This window comes from Girardinichthys multiradiatus, chromosome 13, assembly GCF_021462225.1.
Source record: "Girardinichthys multiradiatus isolate DD_20200921_A chromosome 13, DD_fGirMul_XY1, whole genome shotgun sequence".
NCBI classification, from domain to species: Eukaryota; Metazoa; Chordata; class Actinopteri; order Cyprinodontiformes; family Goodeidae; genus Girardinichthys; species Girardinichthys multiradiatus.
The window spans coordinates 41,283,086-41,308,897 of record NC_061806.1 but is presented as its reverse complement, the minus strand read 5'-3'; the positions used below and the strand labels follow the sequence as shown (position 1 = coordinate 41,308,897).

At 45.4% G+C, this 25,812-nt stretch overlaps 1 protein-coding gene across 1 annotated transcript in view; it reads left to right on the top strand.

The window, feature by feature from the left end:
- macf1a (microtubule actin crosslinking factor 1a) overlaps window positions 1-25,812 on the top strand; it is a 231,471-nt gene that overhangs the window by 115,519 nt on the left and 90,140 nt on the right. Inside the window, exons 37-45 of the mRNA XM_047383195.1 lie at window positions 4,171-10,851; window positions 10,931-11,086; window positions 11,206-11,421; window positions 11,500-11,673; window positions 17,504-17,794; window positions 19,980-20,129; window positions 20,252-20,485; window positions 20,645-20,812; window positions 20,891-21,064. Coding sequence (XP_047239151.1) covers window positions 4,171-10,851; window positions 10,931-11,086; window positions 11,206-11,421; window positions 11,500-11,673; window positions 17,504-17,794; window positions 19,980-20,129; window positions 20,252-20,485; window positions 20,645-20,812; window positions 20,891-21,064 — 8,244 coding nt within the window. The remainder of the gene's footprint in view (window positions 1-4,170; window positions 10,852-10,930; window positions 11,087-11,205; window positions 11,422-11,499; window positions 11,674-17,503; window positions 17,795-19,979; window positions 20,130-20,251; window positions 20,486-20,644; window positions 20,813-20,890; window positions 21,065-25,812) is intronic.

Below are 25,812 nucleotides of genomic sequence, written 5' to 3'. Positions count from 1 at the left end.
GTCTGTGTGTGTCGGCATGTTGTGTGTTCACAAAGAAACATCACCACTGATTTTGTTTGGTTTAACAAGCATTTTAGACGCTGTTCAGACAAAATCAGAAGACTTAAAACTACCTGTTGGGCCTTCCTTACCCAGTAGGGATGAATTTTAACACCATTATGAATTTTCTGGATGATGGAGTCTGAACTGTGTCTCTGCATGGAGTAATCCATCCTCACATCATGAAAAACCTGCAGTCCTTCCATTAACTGTAAGATCTTCATCATCATCATCATCATCAGAAAGCAATATGTGCTGCGCTGCTAACATTCAAGGCCTCAGTGGTGCTGCAGTAGAACAGTCCTGCTCCAGGACTAAAAGCAGCAGAGCGACTTTCCATAGATGCATCCTTAGAAAGTTGATGCATCAAAGTAGAAACGCCTTCACCGTCATTTGTGTTGCTACACAGTAAAATTGTTTTGTTTATGAGGACCTGAAACACCCATGCATAAGGTCAGCACTGAATTCCATTTCCTGCTTACGTTTATCTCATATCTGTGTTTCAAGCTGTGAAAGTGTTTGTCTCCTGGTGTTTGCAGTTTGTTGCATCAGTCAAAATTGGACTGAATGTGTGTGAGAATCCACTTTCTTGATCATTTTTGAAGAAAATCTGTTGCAGAAAGTCAGTGCACTTGAAGGCCAGCTGTGCAAGACACCAGCAAAAATACTCACATCACCATTTGAGCATGTTGTGTCCAGATCACAAGAGTGTGTGTGTGTGTGTGTGTGTGTGTGTGAATGGCAATTTTTGTGTTTCTTCTAATGCATTCTATTAATGTGTGAACCTTTAAACCAGCATTTGTGCTTAAAACTCACTAACAGCTGCCAGAGGAGAAATGTGGACCTCACAAGCCGAGGATCAGAGAGGAAAATGGAAAACTCAGGAGAGATTTTAGAAATCTGTGAGCGGGCAGCTTAGGCCACTAAGATGTTCAGATATTCTGTAGCTTTACACTCTCACTATGGCTTTCCAGCTATGATTCAGCAGAACGATGTCCAAAATGATAAATGAGTCTTTAAAAATTAGTTCAGTGGATTTTTAGTGTTTTCTGTGCCTCAGTCTAGTCTTCTCTAAAAGAAAAGGTCATGTCATTGTGGAACATTGAATATGCAGAAAGCTAACAATCCGCTCTGAGCTGTCGCGCCTCACTCTACCAAGCTGTTAGTATGTGTGCACCGAGACGAACCCGTACGGTGAGTAGCGCTCACTTCCTCTCTTACCGTTGCCTGTTAGTTAGATTTTATTCTTCCTCTTCCTCTGGTTACTCACGTCTCTTTGCTCACTTTTACAATGTCAGTCAGAAGTTTACTTTCACTCATCATGGGCTTGAATGTTACATTCATTTTGTTTTTTAGTCCTTGAATTGTTGCTTTTCCAGGGTGACATAATCGAACAACATGAATCAGGTGCACAACTTTTAGTTTATTTTGGATTTTCTAGGTTAGATCAAAATTACACACATGTTCAGATACATTCAGACTGTTAGGAAGATGCTTCTGGACAACACTCTTATTGCAGCCATCAGCAAGCTGAGGTCATATTTCTGGCTGCATATTTCACAGCTCTTCATGTCAGAATTGATGGATTTAATTGAAATTGCTTGGATTCTTACCATGATTCCAGCTTTTAGACATTGTCAACACATTTTCTATGATGTTGAAGGTCTTTTATGGGGGAAATAACCTGCCACAAATCAATTCAATTCATTTTATTTATATAGCGCCAATTCACAACACATGTTGTCTCAAGGCTCTTCACAATGTCAGGTTCATACATTCTAATTAATCCTAACCATTGAACAGTTCAGTCAGATTCAGTTATTTATTCAAATTGGATAAAAAGTTTTTCTATCTAAGGAAACCCAGAAGATTGCATCCAGTCAGTGACTTGCAGCATTCACTCCTCCTGGATGAGCATGTAGAGACAGTGGACAGTCACTGGTGTTGACTTTGCAGCAATCCCTCATACTGAGCATGCATGTAGCGACAGTGGAGAGGAAAAACTCCCTTTTAACAGGAAGAAACCTCCAGCAGAACCAGAACCAGGCTCAGTGTGAGCGGCCATCTGCCACGACCGACTGGAGGTTTGAGAGAACAGAGCAGAGACACAAAGAGAACAAAGAAGCACTGATCCAGGAATACTTTCTATGGGAAGGAAAAGTAAATGTTAATGGATGTAGCTCCTTTAGTCGTTTCATCTAGAAAGAAAGAACAGATAAACTCTGAGCCAGTTTTCAAGGTTAGAGTCTGAAAGAGAGCACATAGAGTTAGTTACAGTAGAAGCTCAGTCAGTAGCCATGTCTAGGAGAGAGAAAGGGTTAAACACTGAAAGACAGGGCCATGTGGAGCATCTGTAGAAGGTGAGCATTAAGTTGTTGCCAGCAGAAGCTTGGACGATGCCCCTCTCCAGAAAGGTGGCCATTAAGTCCTCCAGCAACCTAAGCCTATAGCAGCACAACTACAGAGATAGCTCAGGATAACCTAAGCCACTCTAATTATAAGCTTTATCAAAAAGGAAAGTTTTAAGCCTAGCCTTAAAAGTAGAAAGTTAGTCCATTTAGAGCCCACTGATGATCATTGTTATACTAAAAACCACAAAGATTGGGATATGGGATTGGAAATCAAGAGCACACATTTGCCATTTAAGAGCAGGATTTTATTCTGCTTGCTCTCAAAACGTCTGCTTAAAACTGCCAATAGAAACAGTTTTTCTTCTTTTGAAAATTTATCAGGACTCAATTTTTAGCAGTAGCAGAAAGCTGAAGTTGTGTTTCCCTACATGTAGTGGGCAGCACCTGAATAGGAGATGTAGAGACACAAGCAATCCCCCTAGAAGGAAACAAGCGCACCTCAACTAAGGCTGTGACCTCATAGTTGCACGCTGTCATTCTATTAGCTGGAGCGTTTGCTAAGTAATCTGAGAGAGAGCAGAAATAATTCAAAAACAGGGAAAACAGACTTATAAGGGCACTTTTGATCTGTTCAGAGAGTAGCTTTGAGCACAAGGAGGAGGTAGGCGGGAGGAGAAACAATCTGTGAATAAGCATTAAATCTGAAGACGGAAACAAAGGTTTGAGAGAGAACAGAGTATATTTAGAAGAAAGCAGACGTTTTGTGTGCAAGCAGAATGAAATCCTGCTCTTAAATTGAATATGTGTGCTCTCGATTTTTGGCAGATAGTTTTTGCTATTCCAGAAACTTAATGCTAGCCAATTTTATCTATATGTTTGGGATTCATTGTTTCTTTTTGAAAATTGTGTCCATGTTTTAGCCATCTGATCCGAAACCATCACCCTCGGATGAAGGATTGAAACCAAAACTACCAAGGCTTCAGCTTACTATAATAAAACATGCTGTTCACAGTAAAGCCAGTTTTATTTTCTCATTGGCTGACAGGGTGCCAACCAAAACACAAACTACTCCATGTCTGAAATTTGTAGCTTCCCACACAGACGAGGTAAATGCCTACTGGAGAAATTTCTTTATAGAACAGGACAGAAAAATTTAGTTATTTGATCACAGTAACAATAAATATGTTTGGAGGCGTCAAGGTGAGGCTTCCAAACCATCTTCCAAAGCATGGTGATGGAGGCACCATGCTGTGGGACTCCAAGTGCTTAAACATTACCTCAAATCAACAGATGGATGGCTGAAACTCTGACAAAATCGGATGTTCCAGCAGAAAAATGGTCCCTCCCAAACACACATTCAAGCTGGTTTTATAATCAATAAAGCAATTCTAGCATTAAGTTAGCATCAAAGGAACAGTTAAAAACAAATCATTAAAGTCTAATATGAATGCCCTTCACGCCCATGATTGGTTTATGTAAACTAACTAACAACGGTCTCCAGAGCTTTTTCTGCATTTCTGGGTATGGTCTGCTTCTTGCATGCTTGGTGCTTAGATTAAGACTTCTAATAAACTTTTTAAAAGACCAGGGATTTTAGCCCAATAGAATTTTTTATATAGGTTTGTTGGAAGTGGTGGGGGTTGTTTTTCCCTTGTTCCCCTATATTATGTTTAACCCATATATCATAACATAACAGTACAGACATTATAGCTTTCAGTTCTACAGCACATTCTTATTTGAACAGTTCTAAACTGGACTTTTGTTTCCTTTCGTTTTACAGAACCAAGCTGCCATTGCTGGAGTGATCGACCTGGAAACAGTGAAAACTTTCTCTGTGTTTCAAGCAGCCCAGCGTGGTCTTATTGACCAGGATACCTGCTGTGTTCTGCTGGAGGCCCAGCTGGTCATGGGTGGACTCGTCCGACCAGACTCCTCTGGGATTTATTCATTGGCTCATGGTCTAAGTCAAGGCCTCATCGACAATCACACCTGTCAGTCACTGGCTGAACTTGAGAGTGCCTTAGAGTTCATAAGGGAGTCTGTGTGTGACCAAAAACGTTTGCCTGTAGCTTCCGCCATGGAGTCTGGGTTGATCAGGGAAGAGGTGGGACTTCGTATTCTCGAACTTCAGATGAACAGCGGTGGACTTAGAGACTCATATGGGAAAACTATGAGTTTGGAGCAAGCAGAGGAGAAGAGAGTTCTGTCTCCCAGGATCTTAAACAAGCTTTATTCTAGGCGTCAACACAAAGAGCTGATCGATCCAAACACAGCTGAAAAAGTAAATATAGAGGAACTGAAGCTGCGTTGTTTCCCTGATGATATCTCCGGTCTCCTTCTCCTTCCTGTCAAACAGCAGCCTGGAGGAACAGTTTGCCTCCTTTCTGGAAAAAAGGTTGGCATCTTTCGTGCTGTCAAGGAAGGACTGATTGACCGGGCAGTTGCCATAAGACTTCTCGAGACTCAACTCTTTGCCGGTGGCATTAGTGAACCACATTCTGGCCACCGACTGATGATTGGTGAGGCTGTTCGTCATGGGTTAATGGACCAGGATTTAGCTTCTGCTATCTTAGCACGACAACTGCAGAATGGGGGAATTCTTGACCCACTCGGAGGGGAACGCCTGGATTTAGAGGAGAGCATTCGTAGAGACCTTCTCTCCCCTCGTTTGGCTCTGTTGGTTCTCGAGTCTCTTTGGACTTTCACGGGACTCCTTTGGCCTGAATCTGGAGAACTTATGCCCATTGCCGAGGCTCTTCAACAAGGGGTGATATCAGGAGATCTAGCAAGAAACATCTTAAGACAGAGACATACTATTGGAGGGCTGTACAATCCAGAAACCCTCCAAGTGTTGCTCCTTGATCAGGATGCAGAAGAACACCTTGAACCCAGTGTTGTTAGATGTCTCAGAGACATTCATATACCAGACATTCTCTACAACATGAACCAGTCCTGTACCTCATCTCTAAACCGCCCAAGCTGGGGATCCACTAGCTCCTCTCCATCACCTCTGTCATCTTCTACAGCCTTTGTGTGGGAAGCTTCACCAAGGGTTGATCCTGATGATCAGGCCAAACACAAGCTTCTCTTTCACCTCATGACTCACAGCTATGTGGATGCACATTTTGGAAAACGGTTGGTCCTGCTCGACAGAGATCTAATGCTGATGGTTAAAGCCACTGGTTTAGCTGCAGTTGAGTCAAGGAAAGAAAAGAAAGAAATGTCTAGTTTAGAAAGGAAGATGTTTTCAATGAAACATGAGAAAGAAGAAGCAATAAAATGCCAAGACAAGGTTGTACATGAAACAGTACCTCGACGTCAGGATGTCAAAGATACAATTACAAAATCATCTTTCGAATCAGAAGAAGATATTAAAAATGACGCATCACAGGAACACGTGCCAGGAGTAAAAGAAAATAAGGATTTTAATCTGATAGAGCCTCAAGAATTTGAAGACAAAACTGTTTTCCCAACCGATTTAGCAAAGATGCCACAATGTGTGTCCAAAAGAGACAGTAACTTCAAGCAAACAGAGAATGTAGTTGGTAACATTGAACCACAGATGGGAGAGGCACAGGAGGATGCGGAGTTGGAGGGATTAGTCCTCGAGCTCAAACAGGGAGGTCTGGTGACAAAGGAAGGAGAGAAGCTGCTGCCAGATGAAGCTGTAGCTCAGGGTGTCCTTCCCGGCTTTACAGCGGTTAAATTGATGGCTCAGGCAGGCCTTTTTGGGGGATTCCTGGATGCAACCAGTGGGGAGTCACTGAGCTTGGAGGAAGTTATGCAGGAGGGTTTACTCGATGAAGATCTTATGTGGAGTGTCCTGAAGTCAGACAAATCCCTTGCAGGTGTTGTGGACGTAGAGAAAGGTCAGATCTGTGGGGTGAGGGCTGCTGCTCAGGCTGGGCTCATTGATCCCAACACTGCTGTTCGACTTTTGGAAGCCCAGGTTGTATCTGGAGGGATTGTCGACTTACGCAGTGATAAGAAAGTCTCTGTCATGTTAGCAGCAAACCTGGGTCTGATTGAAGAAGGACAGAGAGAGGAATTGATTGCACTTGAAAAAGCATTCAAAGGAAAAGATTCAGACTCTGCAACATGCTTCAAAAAAGCCAGTTTACAGCTACAAATGGAGGGTGCTGTCGACCCAGAGTCCAATTCTGCAGTTCCTTTAGAACAAGCAATAAAGAAAGGGTTAATTGCATCTGATGAGGCTTATCGGGTGTTGGCACGACAGGTGGCTGAAGGTGGAATTATCCACCATGCTTCTGGAATGAGACTCTCTGTCTCTGATGCTGTAGATAGAGGACTAGTGGATCGGTCCATAGCGTCTGGGCTTGAGGAACTAGAATGGATCTATCGAGGAAAAGTCAGTACCATAAGCAATCCGGAAGCAATTGCTTTCCAGGCAACAACTGGAGCTATTTTAGACTCTGACAGTGGAGCTAAGCTGACATTGACAGAGGCTGTGTCAAGAGGTCTTCTAGATGAGAACATAGCCACTGAAGTCATGGCTTCTCCCACGGTAACACAAGGCATGGTTGACCCAAAAACTGCAAGAATTGTGCCTTATTCAGAGCTTGTGAATCAGGGTAAGATAGATATTGAAACAGGCAAACGGTTCTTAGAGGTAAAGCCGTTCCAAGGTATTCAGGATAAGAAAACCTTGGAGATCCTGACGATTCCTGAGGCTGTTGCTCTGAAGTGGGTTGACCCAGTTCCGGCTCTGAGGCTGCTCCAAAGCCAGGCAGACACCGGTGGGATCATTGATATCGGCACCGGAGAGAGGCTACCATTACCTGAAGCTTCTGCCAGAGGTTTAGTAGGTGGTGATATGGTCAAAGAAATAGCCATCAACCAGTTTGTCAAAGGAGGTTTAGTTGATCCAGCAACTGGACAGCGAGTCTCAAATCTTAGCGATGCCGTTTCTTTCCGGCTCTTAACTAGAGACCTGGCTTTGGAGATCCAGGAGAAAGTAAAAGAAGTCTTTGTAGATGATCACTCCACACCCATTGTGGTGACAGGGTCAAGCCCAGACAGTCCAGTGAACATGTCTGCTGCAAACATTACGGTGTCCTCAAGATCTCCATCTTCTGTAAGAAGTTTAGAAGTCTCGGAAGATTATGACAAGACACTGAGAAGTGAAATTTCAGGGCAGTCACTGTTCTGTCCAGAAGTTGAGATAGCAGCAGAACCTGAGTCGGTGGAAAAAAAGTCTTTAACAGAGCCTGAGCAATCCATGGATGTCTTATCCGAGTTCGCATCTAATGTTGAGAAAAGAATCCAAAAAGCCATTCAGGAGATAATGCCACAAAAGGACGACAGTAAACTGGAAAATCTTCTTCAACGGGAACCCAGTGACACAATGGAAAACAATGGTAAACATAGCGAAAACCTAATCAGAACCCCTGTTAAAGAATCCACTCAGATACTTACCGATCATAATGGTAGAGAATCCCAGAAAGAGATCCAAAAAGAAGATGTCAAGGAACCCAAGAAAGATGAGGTAATGGAGTGTAGACCCAATAATGAGACCACAGAAACGGTCCATCATGTTTCTGACGATGTGAAGGTAGCAGTTAGAGTCGACAAACAAAGCAAAGATGCCCCTGGGTTACCAGCTGTGAACGAGGAGCTAAAGGAAGTGGGGAAGCCTTTGGAGGCCAAAACCAGCACTGATGTGGAGCAGTCAGATCAGTTCTCATCTTCTGCAAGTAATCAGCTAAACAACAAAAGCAAAAAGAAGAGGAAGAATAAAAAGAAGGCAGAAGAGAAAGAGGTACAAACTCAAATTCATCTTCTAGAGACAAAACATGAGTCTCAAACTGATCAAACCAGTCCAAAAACCACAGAGATCCCAAAGGTTGCTCCCGTTGATACAGATCAAATTAGATTTTATGAAAATCTAGAGAAATCAGACTCTTATCTTGCACCTAGTACTGACCCTCCATCTGAAGAGAGCATGGAAAGGATTGATGTGAACATTTTGCAGGAACAGGAGGCTGTCGCTTCTCAACCGAGCTCACAGATGGAGAAAGGTGCAGCTGAAATGATGTTATTTGATACTTCAGAAAAGGTTGGTAGGACAGAAGATGTGAAAAGGGAGGAGGAAGAGGACTGGGAATATATTAATAAGACATCGATGGTAATACAAACTGTTGAACCAGAGATAAAGAGCCCATCTGGAACTGATGGAAAACCCCCAGAGATGCCACAGGTTGCTCCTGTAGACATAGAAGAAAACACATTTGATGGATATCTACAGAAATTAGACTCTTACGATGTTCCACCTACTACTGATCGTCAATCTGGAAAAAGCATGCCACGGACTTATGGGAAAGTTGAGACTGAAAAAGTCTTGATTGAACAAGAGCAGGAGGTTGTTTCTCAACTAAGCTTTCAGGTGGAGAAAGAAGCAGCTGAAACGATGTTAGTTGATAATATGGAAGGTGTGAATAGGAAGGAGAAAGAAGAGTGGCAATCCATGAAGGTTTTGATTGTAAAACAAACAGAAGAACCAGAGATGACAAGTCCATCTCAAGCTGCTCGGACAGGTGCAGAAACCCCACAGATGCCCCAGGTTGCTCCTGTAGACACAGATCAAATCACATTCGATGAAGATTTACAGAAATCTGTCTCATATGATCTTTCACCCATGACTGACCCTAACCCTGAAGAGAGCATGCAAAAGACTGAAGGGGATGTTGATCAGGAGCAGAAAGAGGTTTCTCTTGAACCAAATACTCAGATGGAGAAAAATGCAGTCAGGGCTCCAGAAAAGGTGGACATGAAGGAAGAGGAAGGGGCATATACAAGGGTTTTGATTGCACCACAAACTGAAGAACCAGAGAAAAAAGATCCATCTCAGATGGATGCAGGAATCCTAGAAAAGCCACAGGTTGCTCATTTTGGCACAGAAGAAAACACATCTGATGAAAATCTACAGAAATCTGACTCTTATGGTGTTTCACCTACTACTGACCCCCACTTTGGAGTAAGCATGGAAATGACTGATGGGAAAGTTGAGACTGCCAGAGATTTGGTAGAAAAGGAGCAGGAAGAGGTTTATCTTGAACCAAGTGCTGAGATGGAGAAAGGTGCATCTAAAACAACATTATCAAAGATGTCACAAAAGGTTTATAAGCAGGAAGAGGTGAAAAGGGATGTGGAAGTGGAAAGGGAATCTTCGGAGAAGGCCGAGGAACCAGAGAACAATCAGGTGCAGCAGAGCAAGGACAAAGAATCGCTTAAAAAATCAACGCTTAAAGATGATGAAAAGGCAGCCTTGATACTGAAAGCGAAAGAGAGCATTCTTAAGAAGGTGTTTGAAAAAGGAGTGAGTGAAAAGCAGGCAGCTCAAGAGCTGGAGAAGCTGAGGCAGAAGGAGACGAGGAGGAAGAAAAGTACACGTGCAGATGATAAGAAGACTACCATGGGAGAAGATGATGCTGAGAAGAGAAGCTCTGGTTTACCAAAAGACAGCAATGACCAAGTAACTGTCGAAAAGGACACTGTGGAGCTAGATAAAACACCTGAAGGTAACCCGGGGTTAACATCTTCAAGTGAAAGGGAAAACGTCAGGGCTTTTCAAATGGCAGATTCACAGAAAGATGCTGCGACTCTTCCATCAGTCTCCAGAAGTAAAAGAAGCAAGAGGAGCAAGAAGTCCAGAAGTCTAAAAACAACTGAAGATCAGCCTGAAATGGACAAGGTAACCACAGATCTGAAAGATCCAAACAATACAACCAAATCGAAGTCGGACAGCATAGTTTTAGCTGCAGGACTGAAAATGAAAGCAGATTATGATGGTCAATCTGGTGATGCAGCTACCAAGTTACCTAAGAGTCTAAAAACAACTGAAGATCAGCCTGATAGTGAGAAGTTAGCCTCAGATGGGAGAAATGATTGTGACCTGAAAGATTCAAAAATTAATTCAAAATCTGCTGCAAAGCAACAGTCAAAAAGAAGATTTTTGTTTGAAGACCTGAGCACTAAAACTGATGTTGATGCTGCCAGGTCTTCAGATGTAGGTAAAGCCGATCTGGGCGACCCTCAAGGAGCTAAAAGTCTTCAAAAAACTCAGAAGGAACAAGCTTCAGAAGGATTTCTTTCAGACCCCAGTGAATATTTATCTGAGGAGGTTTTAAAAAAACAGGATAAAGAGCCCGCAGCTCAATCTGTTGCTCCTGATCCACATTCTGGAAGAAGTAAAAGGAAGAAAAAGCAGCAGCTACCTGAAGCTGAAAGCTCTGATGTTCCCAGATCTTTAACAAACCTGCAGCAACATCTGGAGTCTCCAGAAACTGCAGTTTTATCTAAAGAAGATTCTTTAGTTGAATCTGAAACATCCAAAGGGATGGAGACTGAACCAAGCACTGAAAGCTTAGAAGACGAGGAACAAGTCTGCAAGAACCAAGAAACAGTGTTGAACACAGAGGGAGCTACATCCACAGGAAGTAAGGTAAGACCCGGCTTTAAGTTCAAATATAAATATGTCTTAGTGTTTAGAGGTAAAAGTGTAAAAGTGTTTCTTCCTACAGTCATCATTATTGCGTCAGGAATGCCTTGAACATGATCAGCGAGTCGTAGCCCTGCTCTCCATGGTCAGACACATGGAAGTCCGACTAAAACAGCAGCAGCAGCAGTCTGTGGGCCACAGCCTCGTCACGTTGGACGACATCATCAGACGAACTGAGGTAAACAGTAACATCCCTCACAACTTGACTGATTTTCTCAACTTTAGTACTTTCTTTGGTTCCCACAATTAGACAAACAATCCATCAAACATGACTTTCCGATCTAATCCTCTTCCCAGATGCTGGACCTTGAACTCTCTGACTTGGAGCCTGAGATCAGGAAATCAGTTGAAGCTGCAGAGCGACTGTTGAAGCCCAGACCTATCGATGTCCCTCTACAGCTCATACTAGCCTTGGAAAAAGATGGCCGGAGCTTAGCCCGAGGATACGAGGCTGCTCGGGTGCTTTCCGAGGGCATTCTGGAGCGTCTGCGACACCACAGAGACTTGTGCAAGGTAAGGGAAACAGAGAAATGTAGATGAAAGCAACAGGAGAGGCTGGATTGCTCAGCAGTAGGGTCTCACCTCTTTCAGGATGCAGTAACAGCTGAGCAGGAGTCTCTGGGACAACACGTGGACAGGCTGCTGTCTTGGTTGAGTGAGACAGAGGCTCAGATGGATGGAGGAACGACAGGGAGGGACAAAAAGGAGACGACGGAGAAAGATGACGGCCAGGCTGAGCTCACACAGCAGCTGAATGTCTGCAAGGTGATCTCAGATAAATGTTTAATATGACAGAAAACTGCAAATGACCAAAGACGTGTTTGTTGTGTTTCTCAACAACATAAATGTAACGAGCTTTATTTACTGTCTCTATTTTTTTAGATTTAATTTATTTAATGTTGTCAACGATGTTTAATCGTTTTATACGGTTTTTACTTTTGCTATTTCAGACTCAAACTTTCAACTTATATTTGCAACTATTATGGAACTACTAGACTCTGATACTCTGATTAGGCATAACATTATGACCAGGTGAGGTGAATAACACTGATTATCTCTTCATAGTTGCATCTGTTACTGGTCTGGATATATTAGGCAGCAAAACATTTCAGGATTTTGTGATTTTTATAAGGGCTAAATTGTGATGGGTAGATGATTGGTTTGGAGCATCTCCAAAACTGCAGCTCTGTTTGGGTCAGAAGTGGTTCAAGAAAGAAACAGTGGTACACCGGAGATGGAATCATAGGTGGCAAAGACTTACTGATGCTTATAGGGAGTGCAAGCTGGCCAGTGTGGTCTGATGAACTATAAAAACATTACAATTTGCTGTGAATAGGGCTGCAGACCAGTCAGGGTGCCCATGTTGAACCCTGAGCACCAATCCTGTCCACCAAGGAACCATCAATGAGCACATGGGCATCAAAACTGGACCACGAAGAAGTTGGCTTAGTCTGATGAATCACATTTTCCTTTACATCATGTACAGAGGTTGGACAATGAAACTGTAACACCTGTCATTTTAGTGTGGGAGGTATCATGGCTAAATTGGACCAGCCTGGTTACCAGTCTTCATTGATTGCACATTGCACCAGTAAGAGCAGAGTGTGAAGGTTCAATTAGCAGGGTAAGAGCACAGTTTTGCTCAAAATATTGAAATGCACACAACATTATGGGTGACATACCAGAGTTCAAAAGAGGACAAATTGTTGGTGCACGTCTTGCTGGCGCATCTGTGACCAAGACAGCAAGTCTTTGTGATGTATCAAGATCCACGGTATCCAGGGTAATGTCAGCATACCACCAAGAAGGACGAACCACATCCAACAGGATTAACTGTGGACGCAAGAGGAAGCTGTCTGAAAGGGATGTTTGGGTGCTAACCCGGATTGTATCCAAAAAACATAAAACCACGGCTGCCCAAATTACAGCAGAATTAAATGTGCACCTCAACTCTCCTGTTTCCACCAGAACTGTCCATCAGGAGCTCCACAGGGTCAATATACATGACCGGGCTGCTATAGCCAAACCTTTGGTCACTCATGCCAATGCCAAACGTCGGTTTCAATGGTGCAAGGAGCACAAATCTTGGGCTGTGGACAATGTGAAACATGTATTGTTCTCTGATGAGTCCACCTTTACTGTTCTCCCCACATCCGGGAGAGTTACGGTGTGGAGAAGCCCCAAAAAAGTGTAACACCCAGACTGTTGCATGCCCAGAGTGAAGCATGGGGTGGATCAGTGATGGTTTGGGCTGCCATATCATGGCATTCCCTTGGCCCAATACTTGTGCTAGATGGGCACGTCACTGCCAAGGACTACCGAACCATTCTTGAGGACCATGTGCATCCAATGGTTCAAACATTGTATCCTGAAGGCGGTGCCGTGTATCAGGATGACAATGCAACAATACACACAGCAAGACTGGTGAAAGATTGGTTTGATGAACATGAAAGTGAAGTTGAACATCTCCCATGGTCTGCACAGTCACCAGATCTAAATATTATTGAGCCACTTTGGGGTGTTTTGGAGGAGCGAGTCAGGAAACGTTTTCCTCCACCAGTATCACGTAGTGACCTGGCCACTATCCTGCAAGAAGAATGTCTTAAAATCCCTCTGACCACTGTGCAGGACTTGTATATGTCATTCCCAAGATGAATTGATGCTGTATTGACCGCAAAAGGAGGCCCTACACCATACTAATAAATTATTGTGGTCTAAAACCAGGTGTTTCAGTTTCATTGTCCAACCCCTGTAGATCACCAGATGCATATGTGTTGCATTTGTGGTGGACCCTTGACTCCAGCATGCATTGTGGAAACGAGGCAGGTAGGCAGAGGTAGTTCTGTTGGGAGGCCTTCAGTCTGGCCATCTGTTTGCATGTTCCTTAGACACACATCACCAGCCTAAGCATTGTTGCAGACTATGTTGCACACACGATCATGGAAACTGTATTCCCTGATGGCTGCAGCCTTTTTGAGCAGATACTCTACCACAAAACAAACATGTTTTGCGCTGCTCAAGGTGGCAGCAGGTTGGAGTAGCTCTGTTACTTTTGATTCTGATTTATTCTTTTTTGGGAACTATTCCTCTTGTGGTGGATACAGCTGATTTCTTTTGGACTACTGTCCACTCCAGTGTCGGATGCTGTGCAGCTTGGAGGATTTTTCTTGATACTTTCTATTTTTGGACATGTGTTATGATGCATTGCCATGGCAACGGGGTTGTTTCTTACAACCGGGAGAAGCTGATTAATATCTCAAAAGCTCAAATAATACTTCAACTACAACCCCAAATCCCTGATGAGTTGAAAAGGAGACGCCGTGGATGCAGAGCAGGAGCTAAGAGAAAAGAGAGAAGGAGGAAGTTCAAACCATCTCTTCTGTCGATTATGATGGGCAATGTGAGATCGTTGGGAAACAAGTTGGATGAACTCCAAGCCCTACAAAGGACCCAGCCAGAGTACCGGGCATGCAGTATTATGTGTTTTACTGAGACATGGCTGCAGGATCATATCCCCGACTCCAGCGTCTCTCTGCCGGGCTTTTTAACCATACGAGCAGACAGAGACTTAAAGAGGAGCGGCAAATGTAAAGGAGGTGGACTGGCAGTATTTGTGAACAACAGATGGTGTCATCCAGGACATGTAACTGTGAAGTGTCATCTCTGCAGTCCAGATATTGAACTGTTGGCAGTAAGTTTCCGTCCATATTATTTACCCAGAGAGTTCACCAGTGTTATTTTGGCAACAGTTTACGTTCCACCTTCCGCTGTTGCTGACACTGCATGTGATGCCATCAGCTCAGTTGTTGCTAAGGTACAGACACAAAACCCCAATGCTTTTGTGGCAATTTCTGGTGATTTTAACCATGCTTCACTCTCTGCTACACTTCCAACGTTTCAACAATTTGTCAGCTGCTCTACCAGAGAAAACAAACATTGGATTTGTTTTATGCAAATGTCAAGGACTTATACATCTCTACAGCAAGACCTCCTCTAGGCAAATCAGATCACAATCTTGTTTTTCTCTGCTCGAAATATAAGCCCCTTGTTCAGAGGCAACCTGTCATAAAGAGAACTGTGAGAAAATGGTCACAGGAAGCTGAAGAAGCTTTGCAAGGTTGCTTTGAGGCTACAGACTGGGACGCACTGTGCCAGCCACATGGAGAGGACATTAATGCCATGACTGAATGTGTAACCGACTATATAAACTTCTGTGTGGATAACATCATCCCCACCAGAACCGTGAGATGCTTCCCCAATAACAAACCTTGGATCACCAGTGACCTGAAGGACCTGCTTAACAAGAAAAAAAAAAAGCCTTCAGAGAGGGAGACAGAGAATTATTGAGGAGTTTACAGAAGCAACTTAAAGTCAAGATCAGAGACAGCAAGGAGGTGTACAAGAAGAAGCTGGAGAGCAGCTCCAGCAAAACAATATCAGAGATGTGTGGACAGGGATGAAGAAGATCACAGGCTTCAAGCAGAAGGATGATCAGACCAATGAAGGTCTGGACAGAGCCAATGAACTGAACACATTCTTCAATAGGTTCAGTTCAGAAACAATCTTCACATCCTCCTCTCCTGCTCACAGCCAAACAGACATTCCACCTTCCTTTGACCCACAGGACCCACAGCTGTCCAGTAACACCTCACATTTTTTATCTTCCACCTCAGCCCTAGACCCTTCTGCTTCTACATGTTTGCCTTCAACCATATCAGAAGATGCTGATGCTTCCTTTGCTTCCCCCTTCCACCTGTGTGTCTCAAGAAGTCAAGTGAAGATGCAACTGGAGAGACTGAACCAGAAATAGGCAGCAGGTCCAGATCATGTCAGCCCTAGAGTCCTGAAGGCCTGTGCAGAGCAGCTCTGTGGGATTCTGCAGCACCTCTTCAACCTTAGCCTGGCCCAGAAGAAGGTTCCGGTGTTGTGGAAGACCTCCTGTCTTGTTCCGGTACCAAAGAAAACTCACCCATCAGTCCTCAATGACTATAGACCTGTTGCCCTGACATCTCACATCATGAAGGTCCTAGAGAGACTCCTGTTGGCCCACCTGAGTAAGCAAACAGTAAACCATCAGGACCCCCTTCAGTTTGTTTATCGCTGTGGAGTTGGAGTTGAAGATGCCTTCATACACCTGCTTCAACAAACCCACTGTCATCTGGACAAAGCCAGCAGCTCTGTGAGGATCATGTTCTTTGATTTCTCCAGAACATTTAACGCAATCCAACCTGATTTGTTTTGTCAGAAACTCCAGAAGACTCAGGTGGAGGCCTCAACAATCTCCTGGATCAAAGACTACCTGACAAACTGACCACAGTTTGTGAGACTGAAGGGTTGTGAGTCTAACCAGGTAGTCAGCAGCACAGGAGCACCACAGGGGACTGTACTCTCACCATTCCTTTTCACTCTGTACACCTCAGACTTCCAGTACAAGACAGACTCCTGTCATCTGCAGAAATACTCGGATGATTCTGCAGTCGTGGGGTGGATCAGAGATGGACAAGAAGCTGAGTACAGGAAGATGGTGGACCCCTTTGTGGCATGGTGTGGAAACAATCATCTCATTTTGAACGTAACTAAAACAAAGGAGATGATTGTAGATTTTAAGAGAAACAGGAATAAGTCAAAAACTATTTCCATCATGGGAGAAGAGGTGGAGGTGGTGGAGGAGTATAAATACCTCGGTGTTCACCTGGACAACAGACTAGAGTGGAGATGCAACTGTGAAGCCATCTACAAGAAGGGACAGAGCAGACTGTACTTCTTGAGGAAGCTTAGGTCCTTTGGTGTTTGCAGCAAGATGCTGCAGATCTTCTATAAGTCTGTTGTGGAAAGTCTGATCTCTTCTGCCATCATCTGCTGGGGAAGCAGCATCAGAACCAGGGACTTAAAAAAGCTCAACAAGCTGATAAAGAAGACTGGCTCTGTTCTGGGGACTCCTCTGGAACCTCTGGAGATCATTGTGGAAAGATGGATTCTTCATAAAATGAAGAACATTATGGAGAACCCTGAGCATCCTCTTCATGAGACTGTCCTACAACAACAGAGTGTCTTCAGTCAGAGGCTTCTTCAGATCTGCTGTAAGACGGAGCGCTACAGGAGATCCTTCCTGCCCGCAGCCATCAGCATCTACAACGGCTCTTTGAGGAAACCTTCATAATGAGCTACAACATTTTATTTCCCTTTGGGATTAATAAAGTATTTTTGAATTGAATTGAATTGAATTTCAAACCCCAAGTTTGATGTGTTGACGTAGCCTCCAAATGGCCCAGATCCCATCCCAATCGAGTATCTGTGGGATGCGCTGGATAACTTAGTGGACTTAAATGATCAGCTGCTAACATCTTTGTGCCAAATACCACAGCATACCTTCTAGTCATGTCATAACCAGTCAGGGTTGTTTAGGCAGCAAAAATGGAACCGACATGGTGATCTTATTGTTATGCCTCATCAAGGTATTGTGTACACCTTTATTAAAAGCTAACATTTGCAGCACTCTTGATTTAACCTGTGCTTGGACTAACCTGTGCATTTTGTTCTGGTTTGTGGATTTTAAAAGTTCACTGAATTAACAAGTTATTGTCTTTACCTGAAGGAGCTCCAGTCCTCACTGCAGACTTGCTCCAGCGAAGTCAGCAGCTTGGTCTCAGACATCCAGCTGTTCATCTCTGAGCATGCTCAGGACCTGGCCCCCGAGCAGAGCAGGCAGCTTCTGAGGCAGCTTCAGCAGCTGCAGACAACCTTCCACCGAGCGTCGGGCCGAGTTCAGGCCTGGGCCGATGCGCTGTCGGCTCAGCGGGGCCGGGAGGAGGAGAGGCTGCGCAGAGTAAGACTGAGGGAAGAAGAGAGGAAGGACAGAGAATGGAAAAGTGCAAGGGAGAGAGAGGTTTGGAAGGAAATGAGTGGAATGCTGTTGTTGCTCTGCAGGTTATCTCCTTGCTTTCAGTTGCCTTTAACTTACATCGTGCTTTCATACTTTAGATCTAAAAACACATCATATATTACCTACTAACCTCCATCATAGTGTGAACATTCAGTGCCATTACAAACCATCTAGACTTGGAGGGTTTATTTAGTTTCCTTTAAAGCTAAGTTGTGTGGAGTACAAATGAGCACTTAATATGTTACCTGCAATAGACAGCAGGCTAAATAACAATCTTTCTCAAATTCTCCAAACTGACATCAATTTGGCTGCTGTCCAATGTGGATAACTGGAACTGTGTGGAACTGTTCAATATAAAGTCATAGGAGCAACTAGAACACACTTGCTGCTTCCACAGGATTTAAGATGTAAAGCAGCAGCCAGATGCTCTTTGTTAATGGCACTTAACTGTTTTATCTGCAAGTGTGAGTACCTCTACAAAAGCTGGAGATTTGCAACATTATAGGGTGGAAAGACCTCAGCAATGACTTAGGAGTGCAACTGTTGCTGCTTTTCAATCTTGGAATAGTTCTACAGCCATTTCCAAATTATAGTTATACACCATAACTTAAAAGAGAGAAAGTGGACACTTTTAGGACAGCTGCCAGTCCTCCCAGCAGTGGATGACCCAGCAGATGTACCCCAGGATCAGAGTGTGCAATGCTTAGATGAATGGCAGAAAAAACCAAGACAACCATCTCAGACGCTACAGGTGTCAGTTAGCAGGTTAAAGGTTAAAAATCATGACAGGACAATTAGAACACTAAACCAGTATGGATGTTTGGAAGGGAGGAAGAATGAAGCCTCTTGTTAAAAACAATATGGCTGCAGGCCTTTGCAAAGTTGCATCTGAATGAAGGACAAGACTTTAGCAACAATGTCCTCTGCACAGATAAAACCAAATTATAGATGTTTCACCCCATTGAAGTACACATCCAACCACCAACACGGTTACTCTAAATGGTTGAAGGTCATACAAACACAGGTTACTATAACATCAATGTGGCCTGTCCACTCTGATGCTGGAATTAATCTGGAGTTAATCACACAATTAGGATACTGTCTTGTGATATTCTTTTTGTAGAGCAAATCTGCTCTGGCACATGTAGGCAACCATCTGCTCTGTATGGTATGCATGAAACACCACAACAGGACATGTCTAAAAAAAAAAGATGTTTAACCCTAGTACACAGCACCATGTTTAGAGAAAAGCAAACCCAGCACATCTGCACAAATATTTCATACCCACTGTCAAGCACGGTGGTGGACAACTATTTGAGCCAACCATGAACTCTCCTCTCTACCAAAGTATTCTAGATTGAAATGTGAGGTCATCTATCCGACTGCTGACGCTTGGACCAAACTGGGTCATTACCAGAACAAGGATCTCAAAAACAGCGTCTACAACAGAATAACTGAAAACAAAGAATCAATATGTTGCAATGGCACAGTCAAAGTCCAGACCTCAACCTGAAATTCTGTAGTGAGACCTTAGCGGAGCTGTGCAAATTCAAACATCTGCAAAAACTTAGTGAAATAAAGTAATGTTGGGAAAAAGATGTAAGAAACAAAGTTCTGCTTCTGCGAGCTGTTTATTATTTGTTCTCCACATAACCCCACTCCACTAAGACTCAATGCTGCAGCTTTTCACTCTAATGGCTCAGACTCCTGATGCTAATGTGTTTTTGCTCCCCTGCACATCTTTAAAAAGCGTGTTGTATTAACCTGTTTGCATTGCTCTTCCAGATCGCCACAGAAGACAAGCGCTTGCATCACCGTGGTAACAACTACCAAACAAAAACCCAAAACGGTCTGTCTGGCTACAGCGCTTTCTGTTCTTCCTCTTGTCTCGCTTTGAATGCAGAGGAGGAAAAACAGCAAATAAATACATGTTTGATTTCTCTTTGTATTGTCTGTTTTCACGATTTATGTTTCTCTGTGTGAGTGTGTGATTTCTGGACACAATCTGCTCAAAGCTTGCCCAATTGTGCACTTCACATGAGTTCTGTTTTTCTGCAAATGCCAGACAGTGAAGGAATGGTCACATATGCTTGTTTAGATGTTTGTGTCGCCCTCTGCAGGCCTCATCGGGGTTGGTGTTCTTGACATTTTCTATTTTTGTGGTTCTCTGTTGCATCGTCTCTCTCAGGTGGTCCAACACCAGAAATCAGAGTGCTCTCAGAAACTGGAAGACCTCAACGTGTGGTTGGCCGGAGCTGCAGGCATGCTGGCCAGTCAGAGAGCTGGACCAGAGTCAGGTGACGTCGATGCCTTGCAAGACAGGCAGAAAAAACTAAAGGTAAAGTATAAAAACACACATTATACTCAGTGTTATTTGGCTGATTAACTTGTTTTGATCCCATCAGTTTGATTTTATTGTTAGTCAAGGCTTTTATTTGTTGTATTTATTTCTGGCTTCAGGACGTACAGAGAGACCTCCAATCTAAAGCTGAGGCTGTGGCTCATGCAATCCGGTCGGTGGAGGAGTTTCTGGCAGAGAAAGGAGAAAGTCTGAGCCCAGAGGAGAAGAAGAACCTCCAAATGGCGCTACGAAGACTGAAGGAGCAGTACACCACCCTAACGGACTCAGCAAATACATCACTGTCAGAACTTGACATGGCCATCAGTACGACTGTACAACAGAACACACAGAGGGTGAGATCTGACCCTTCACATCCAGATCCAGATTGATGCTACTTTGCTGTTTCTTGTCATTGCATAAGTTATGGCTGCATTAAAGCTAGTGACAGATTCATTTCTGTTTATTCTATTTATTCTATTCTGTTGCATCTTTTCTTCTTCTTTGGTCTCCAGGCAAAAGCAGTGAAGGAACTACAGGAGACCCGAAGCCAGATAGACTCCCTGCTGAACTCTCTCTCCTCTTTTAACCAAGCTCTTGGGGTCGGAGCTCCTTTGGATGTTCAGGATTCTCCTTTTTCACAGCCAGAGGGCGCTGTGGTGCCACACACAGAGAAGCTGCAGGTTAAGATTTGTGTTTTGTTTTGATATTTTTAACCATTGCACAGGTTTAATTTCTGATCCTTCACCCTCTCCCCCCAGTTGGCTCTTCAGCAACTCCAGGCTCAGCAGGCGCAGCTACTGCAGGTAACCCAGTCTGCTCACTCCCTCCTGGACCAGCCGGACTCTACGGTTCCCCCTGAGGAGAAGCAGCGGCTCCGTTTTGCCCTGGACCAGCTCCAGGCCCAGCACCAGGACCAGCTGCAGATCTGTCAGGTGTTTATACCTTTAAATTTAATTTAATAATATTTTTTTAATCTGAATTGTTTTCTGTTTTTTTTCTTTGAACTCTTTTGCACCATGAAAGTGCTGGAAAGGCCAATTGTAATCACAGGATTTATTTAATTCTTCGTCTTTAAGTGGCCTTTTGGGGGCCTAAACATATATGAAAAACTAAGCTGAGATAGGCCAACTGGTGTTTCGTAGAGATTTGAATTTCGGCACACAGATGGAAGCCTCCAAATAAAATAAAAAACCATCTCTTGGAGGTATGTCCTAAAATCAACAGAAAGTCGTCCATTTTGGGTCAAAGATTTTTGAGTATTTTTGACATTTCATACTTGACAATAAAGACTATTTTATTCTCTTCCATTCTATACATGTTGAACTTTGACAAACTTCAAATTTAAAGTGGAACTAAACCCCAAATCAACTTTGTTTTGCAGATAAACTATAAACTGTGCCTTGAGGGTGGTATATTTATGTTACTGTGTAGTTTTTTTACATTGTCATGTAAATTTGTTTAGTGAAGCAGTATTTGTCCCACTCTCTCAGTGCTGCCCTCTATGGGTTGAACAGTAGTTGCTGCAGGTGAATTTTCCTATTGGTTCAAACTGTGCAGCTTGGTCCATGTCTACGTCACGGCCCTGCGTTCAGGTATAAAACCATCTCACTCAGACACGCCCCCGTAGCGAGTCAGGAGTTGGAACTGTGATCGTTGATCGTAGCGTTCTGCTTTCTGCCTTTGATCCGATGCTTTACTGGAGATCAATTTATAAGCCTCCCTCAGCCTCCGGTGATGAGGGGGTGATAAATCCTCCATCTCCAGGGGGCGGGGCCAGAAATATACCAAAGTCGTGTGATTGATCCATGTTGGGTCCCCAACAATTCTATGTGGGCACGCTAACATCATCAAAGGCCCCGCCCCCTGAAAACAGGAAGTTACTTTTTACACATGGAAAGGTCCCTCTCTGACCATCTTGACCTAATCTACTTGAATTTGTGTCAGAAGGCAGATAAGTTAAAGTCACTTGGCTTTGAACACAGAGACTGTAGGCTGGAGAGTGTAGCCATGGCGGTGTGGAGAAGTCCAACGTCACGCCGTGAGCATACGTTTGGCTCCAAGTTCCACGTATATCATCCAATCTGCACCAAATTCAATATGATCTATCTTAGTCCTGCCCCTAAAACATATTCTGTCAAATATTTGGTGGGTGTGCCCCACAGTGCCCCCTAGAAGCACTACAACAATCAGCTGCAAACCATGCTCTGACTGAGGATGATGTAATTCGATACATCTAACTTCTCAGGACCAAGTCGGCCAATTTGGATCAAAGTCCTCATTTTGTCTCTTACACATTTGGTGTCTGAGTGAACCCCTACAGATTTTCACATATAGACCTTAAAATAACTCTGTATACTCTCAAGACATGGGAGATCAAACGTTATCAAAGCGTTTTGCTGCATCAAAGCGTGTGGGCGTGTCCAAGATCAGAGCGGCACCAAACTGTCTGTGTGTCATTACTCAATTGGAAGACTCGTACTCGTCGTCTTCCGCTTATCCAGCCAGGACCGGGTCGCGGGGGCAGCAGACTCAGCAGAGACGCCCAGACGTCCCTCTCTCCAAACACCTCCTCCAGCTCCTCCGGGGGGAGCCCAAGGCGTTCCCAGGCCAGCCGAGAGACATAGTCCCTCCAGCGTGTCCTGGGCCGTCCCCTGGGCCTCCTCCCGGTGGGACGTGCCTGGAACACCTCCCGAGGAAGGCGTCCAAGAGGCATCCGGTATAGATGCCTGAGCCACCTCAACTGGCTCCTCTCGATGTGGAGGAGCAGCGGCTCTACTCCGAGCCCCTCCCGGATGGTCGAGCTCCTCACCCTATCTCTAAGGGAGAGCCCGGCCACCCTACGGAGGAAGCTCATTTCAGCCGCTTGTATCCGGGATCTCGTTCTTTCGGTCATGACCCAAAGTTCATGGCCATAGGTGAGGGTAGGAACGTAGACCGACCGGCTCAGCTCTCTCTTCACCACAACGGACCGGCACAGCGCCCCCATTACTGTGGCAGCCGCACCGATCCGTCTGTCGATCTCCCGCTCCATTCTTCCCTCACTCGTGAACAAGACCCCGAGATACTTAAACTCCTCCACTTGAGGAAGGAACTCCCCTCCAACCTGAAGAGGACAAGCCACCCTTTTCCGGTCGAGAACCATGGCCTCGGACTTGGAGGAGCTGATCCTCATCCCAGCCGCTTCACACTCAGCTGCGAACCGCCACAGCGCATGCTGTAGGTCTTGGCTAGAGGGGGCCAGCAGGACCACGTCATCTGCAAAAAGAAGAGACGAAATCCACTGGCGTAGGCCTTACCAGGGAGGCTGAGGAGTGTGATCCCCCTGTAGTTGGAACACACCCTCCGGTCCCCCTTCTTATGAAGGGGGACCACCATCCCAGTCTGCCAGTCCAGAGGCACTGTCCCCGTCCGCCACGCAATGTTGAAGAGGCGTGTCAACCATGACAGCCCTACAACATCCAGAGACTTGAAGTACTCAGGGCGGATCTCATCCACCCCCGAAGCCTTGCCACCGCGGAGCTTTTTAACCACCTCGGTGACTTCAGCCTGGGTGATGAAAGAGTCCAACCCCGAGTTCCCAGCCTCTGTTTCCACCACGGAATGCGTGATGGCAGGATTGAGGAGATCCTCGAAGTACTCCTTCCACCGGCCGATAATGTCCTCAGTCGAGGTCAGCAGCCTCCCACCCCCACTATAAACAGTGTTGGCAAAGCACTGCTTCCCCCTCCTGAGGCGCCGGATGGTTTGCCAGAATCGCTTCGAGGCCAACCGGTAGTCCTTCTCCATGGCCTCACCGAACTCCTCCCAGGCCCGAGTTTTTGCCTCTGCCACAGCCCGGGCCGCAGCACGCTTGGCCTCACGGTACCCATCAGCCGCCTCAGGAGTCCCACAAGCCAACCACAGCCGATAGGACTCCTTCTTCAGCTTGACAGCATCCCTTACTGCCGGTGTCCACCACCAGGTTCTGGGATTGCCGCCGCGACAGGCACCGCAGACCTCACGGCCGCAGCTACGGGCAGCAGCATCGACAATAGATGCGGAGAACATGGTCCACTCGGACTCTATGTCTCCAACATCCTTCGGAATCTGGTCAAAGCTCTCCCGGAGGTGAGAGTTGAATACATCCCTGGCCGAGGGCTCCGCCAGGCGTTCCCAGCAGACCCTCACTATGCGCTTGGGCCTGCCAAGTCTGTCCGGCTTTCTCCTCCTCCAGCGGATCCAACTCACCACCAGGTGGTGATCAGTGGACAGCTCAGCCCCTCTCTTCACCCGAGTGTCCAAAACATGCGGCCGAAGGTCTGATGATACGACAACAAAGTCGATCATCGACCTCCTGCCTAGGGTGTCCTGGTGCCAAGTGCACTGATGGACACCCTTATCCTTGAACGTGGTGTTCATTATGGACAATCCGTGACTAGCACAGAAGTCCAATAACAAAACACCACTCGGATTCAGATCGGGGAGGCCATTCCTCCCTATCACGCCTCTCCAGGTGTCAATGTCGTTCCCCAAGTGGGCGTTGAAGTCCCCTAGCAGAATAATGGAGTCCCCAGGAGGGGCACTATCCAGCACCCCGACAGGGACGCCAAGAAGGCCGGGTACTCTGCACTGCCACTCGGCCCGTAGGCTGAAATGATAGTCAGAGACCTCTCCCCAACCCGAAGGCGCAGGGATACGACCCTCTCATCCACTGGGGTAAACCCCAACACGAGACGGCTGAGCTGGGGGGCAACAAGCAAACCCACACCAGCCCGCCGCCTCTCCCCGTGGGCCACTCCAGAGTAGAAGAGAGTCCAGCCCCTCTCAAAGAGATGGGTTCCAGAGCCCACGCTGTGCGTGGAGGCGAGCCCGACTATTTCTAGTCGATATCTCTCGACCTCCCGCACAAGCTCAGGCTCCTTCCCCCCCAGCGAGGTGACATTCCACGTCCCTAGAGCCAGCCTAAGCATCCGGGGATCGGGCCGCTGAGGTCTCCACCTTCGTCCGCCACCCAATCCTCTTTGCACCGATCCCTCATGGTTCCCCCTGCAGGTGGTGGGCCCACTGGGAGATTGCCTTGCGTGTCTCGTTCGGGCTTGGCCCGGCCGGGTCCCGCGAGGAGCAACCCGGCCACCAGGCGCTCTCCGATGAGTCCTGACCCCAGGCCTGGCTCCAGGGTGGGACCCCGGCTCCACCGTACCGGGTGACGTCACGTGCCTCGATATTTTGTTCTTCATGAGGGATGAATCGATTGGAAGACATTGAATTTAAATCAACAGCGCCCCCTAGAATATTTCAAACAGCTATATCTCCCTGATGCATTATTGAATCCGCATCAATTGTTTTGTGTTTCATCGTGGTCGACAGTTCAACGCCTTGGTGTGGTCAGTTGATGACATCACTTTAGCCCTGCCCACTGAGAACAAAATAACATATTTCTGTGGTGATTGACCCTCATTTATAATCTGTAGATGTTTCAAACTTTGTGTTAGAACAGATAACTATAGATGACATTTTTTTAAAACACAACAGGAAGTCTTCATTATTCCTTCACCACTAAACAGGAAGTGAGCACAGCTTCCATCAGGAAGGTCAAATTTTAAGCACTTTAAGCATTATCAAGACTTGCTTGTGGTACCCTTTAGTGGCGACGTGCGAAATGGAGCGGCGGGCTCGCCTGGGGCGTGTAGACCCCCACAGT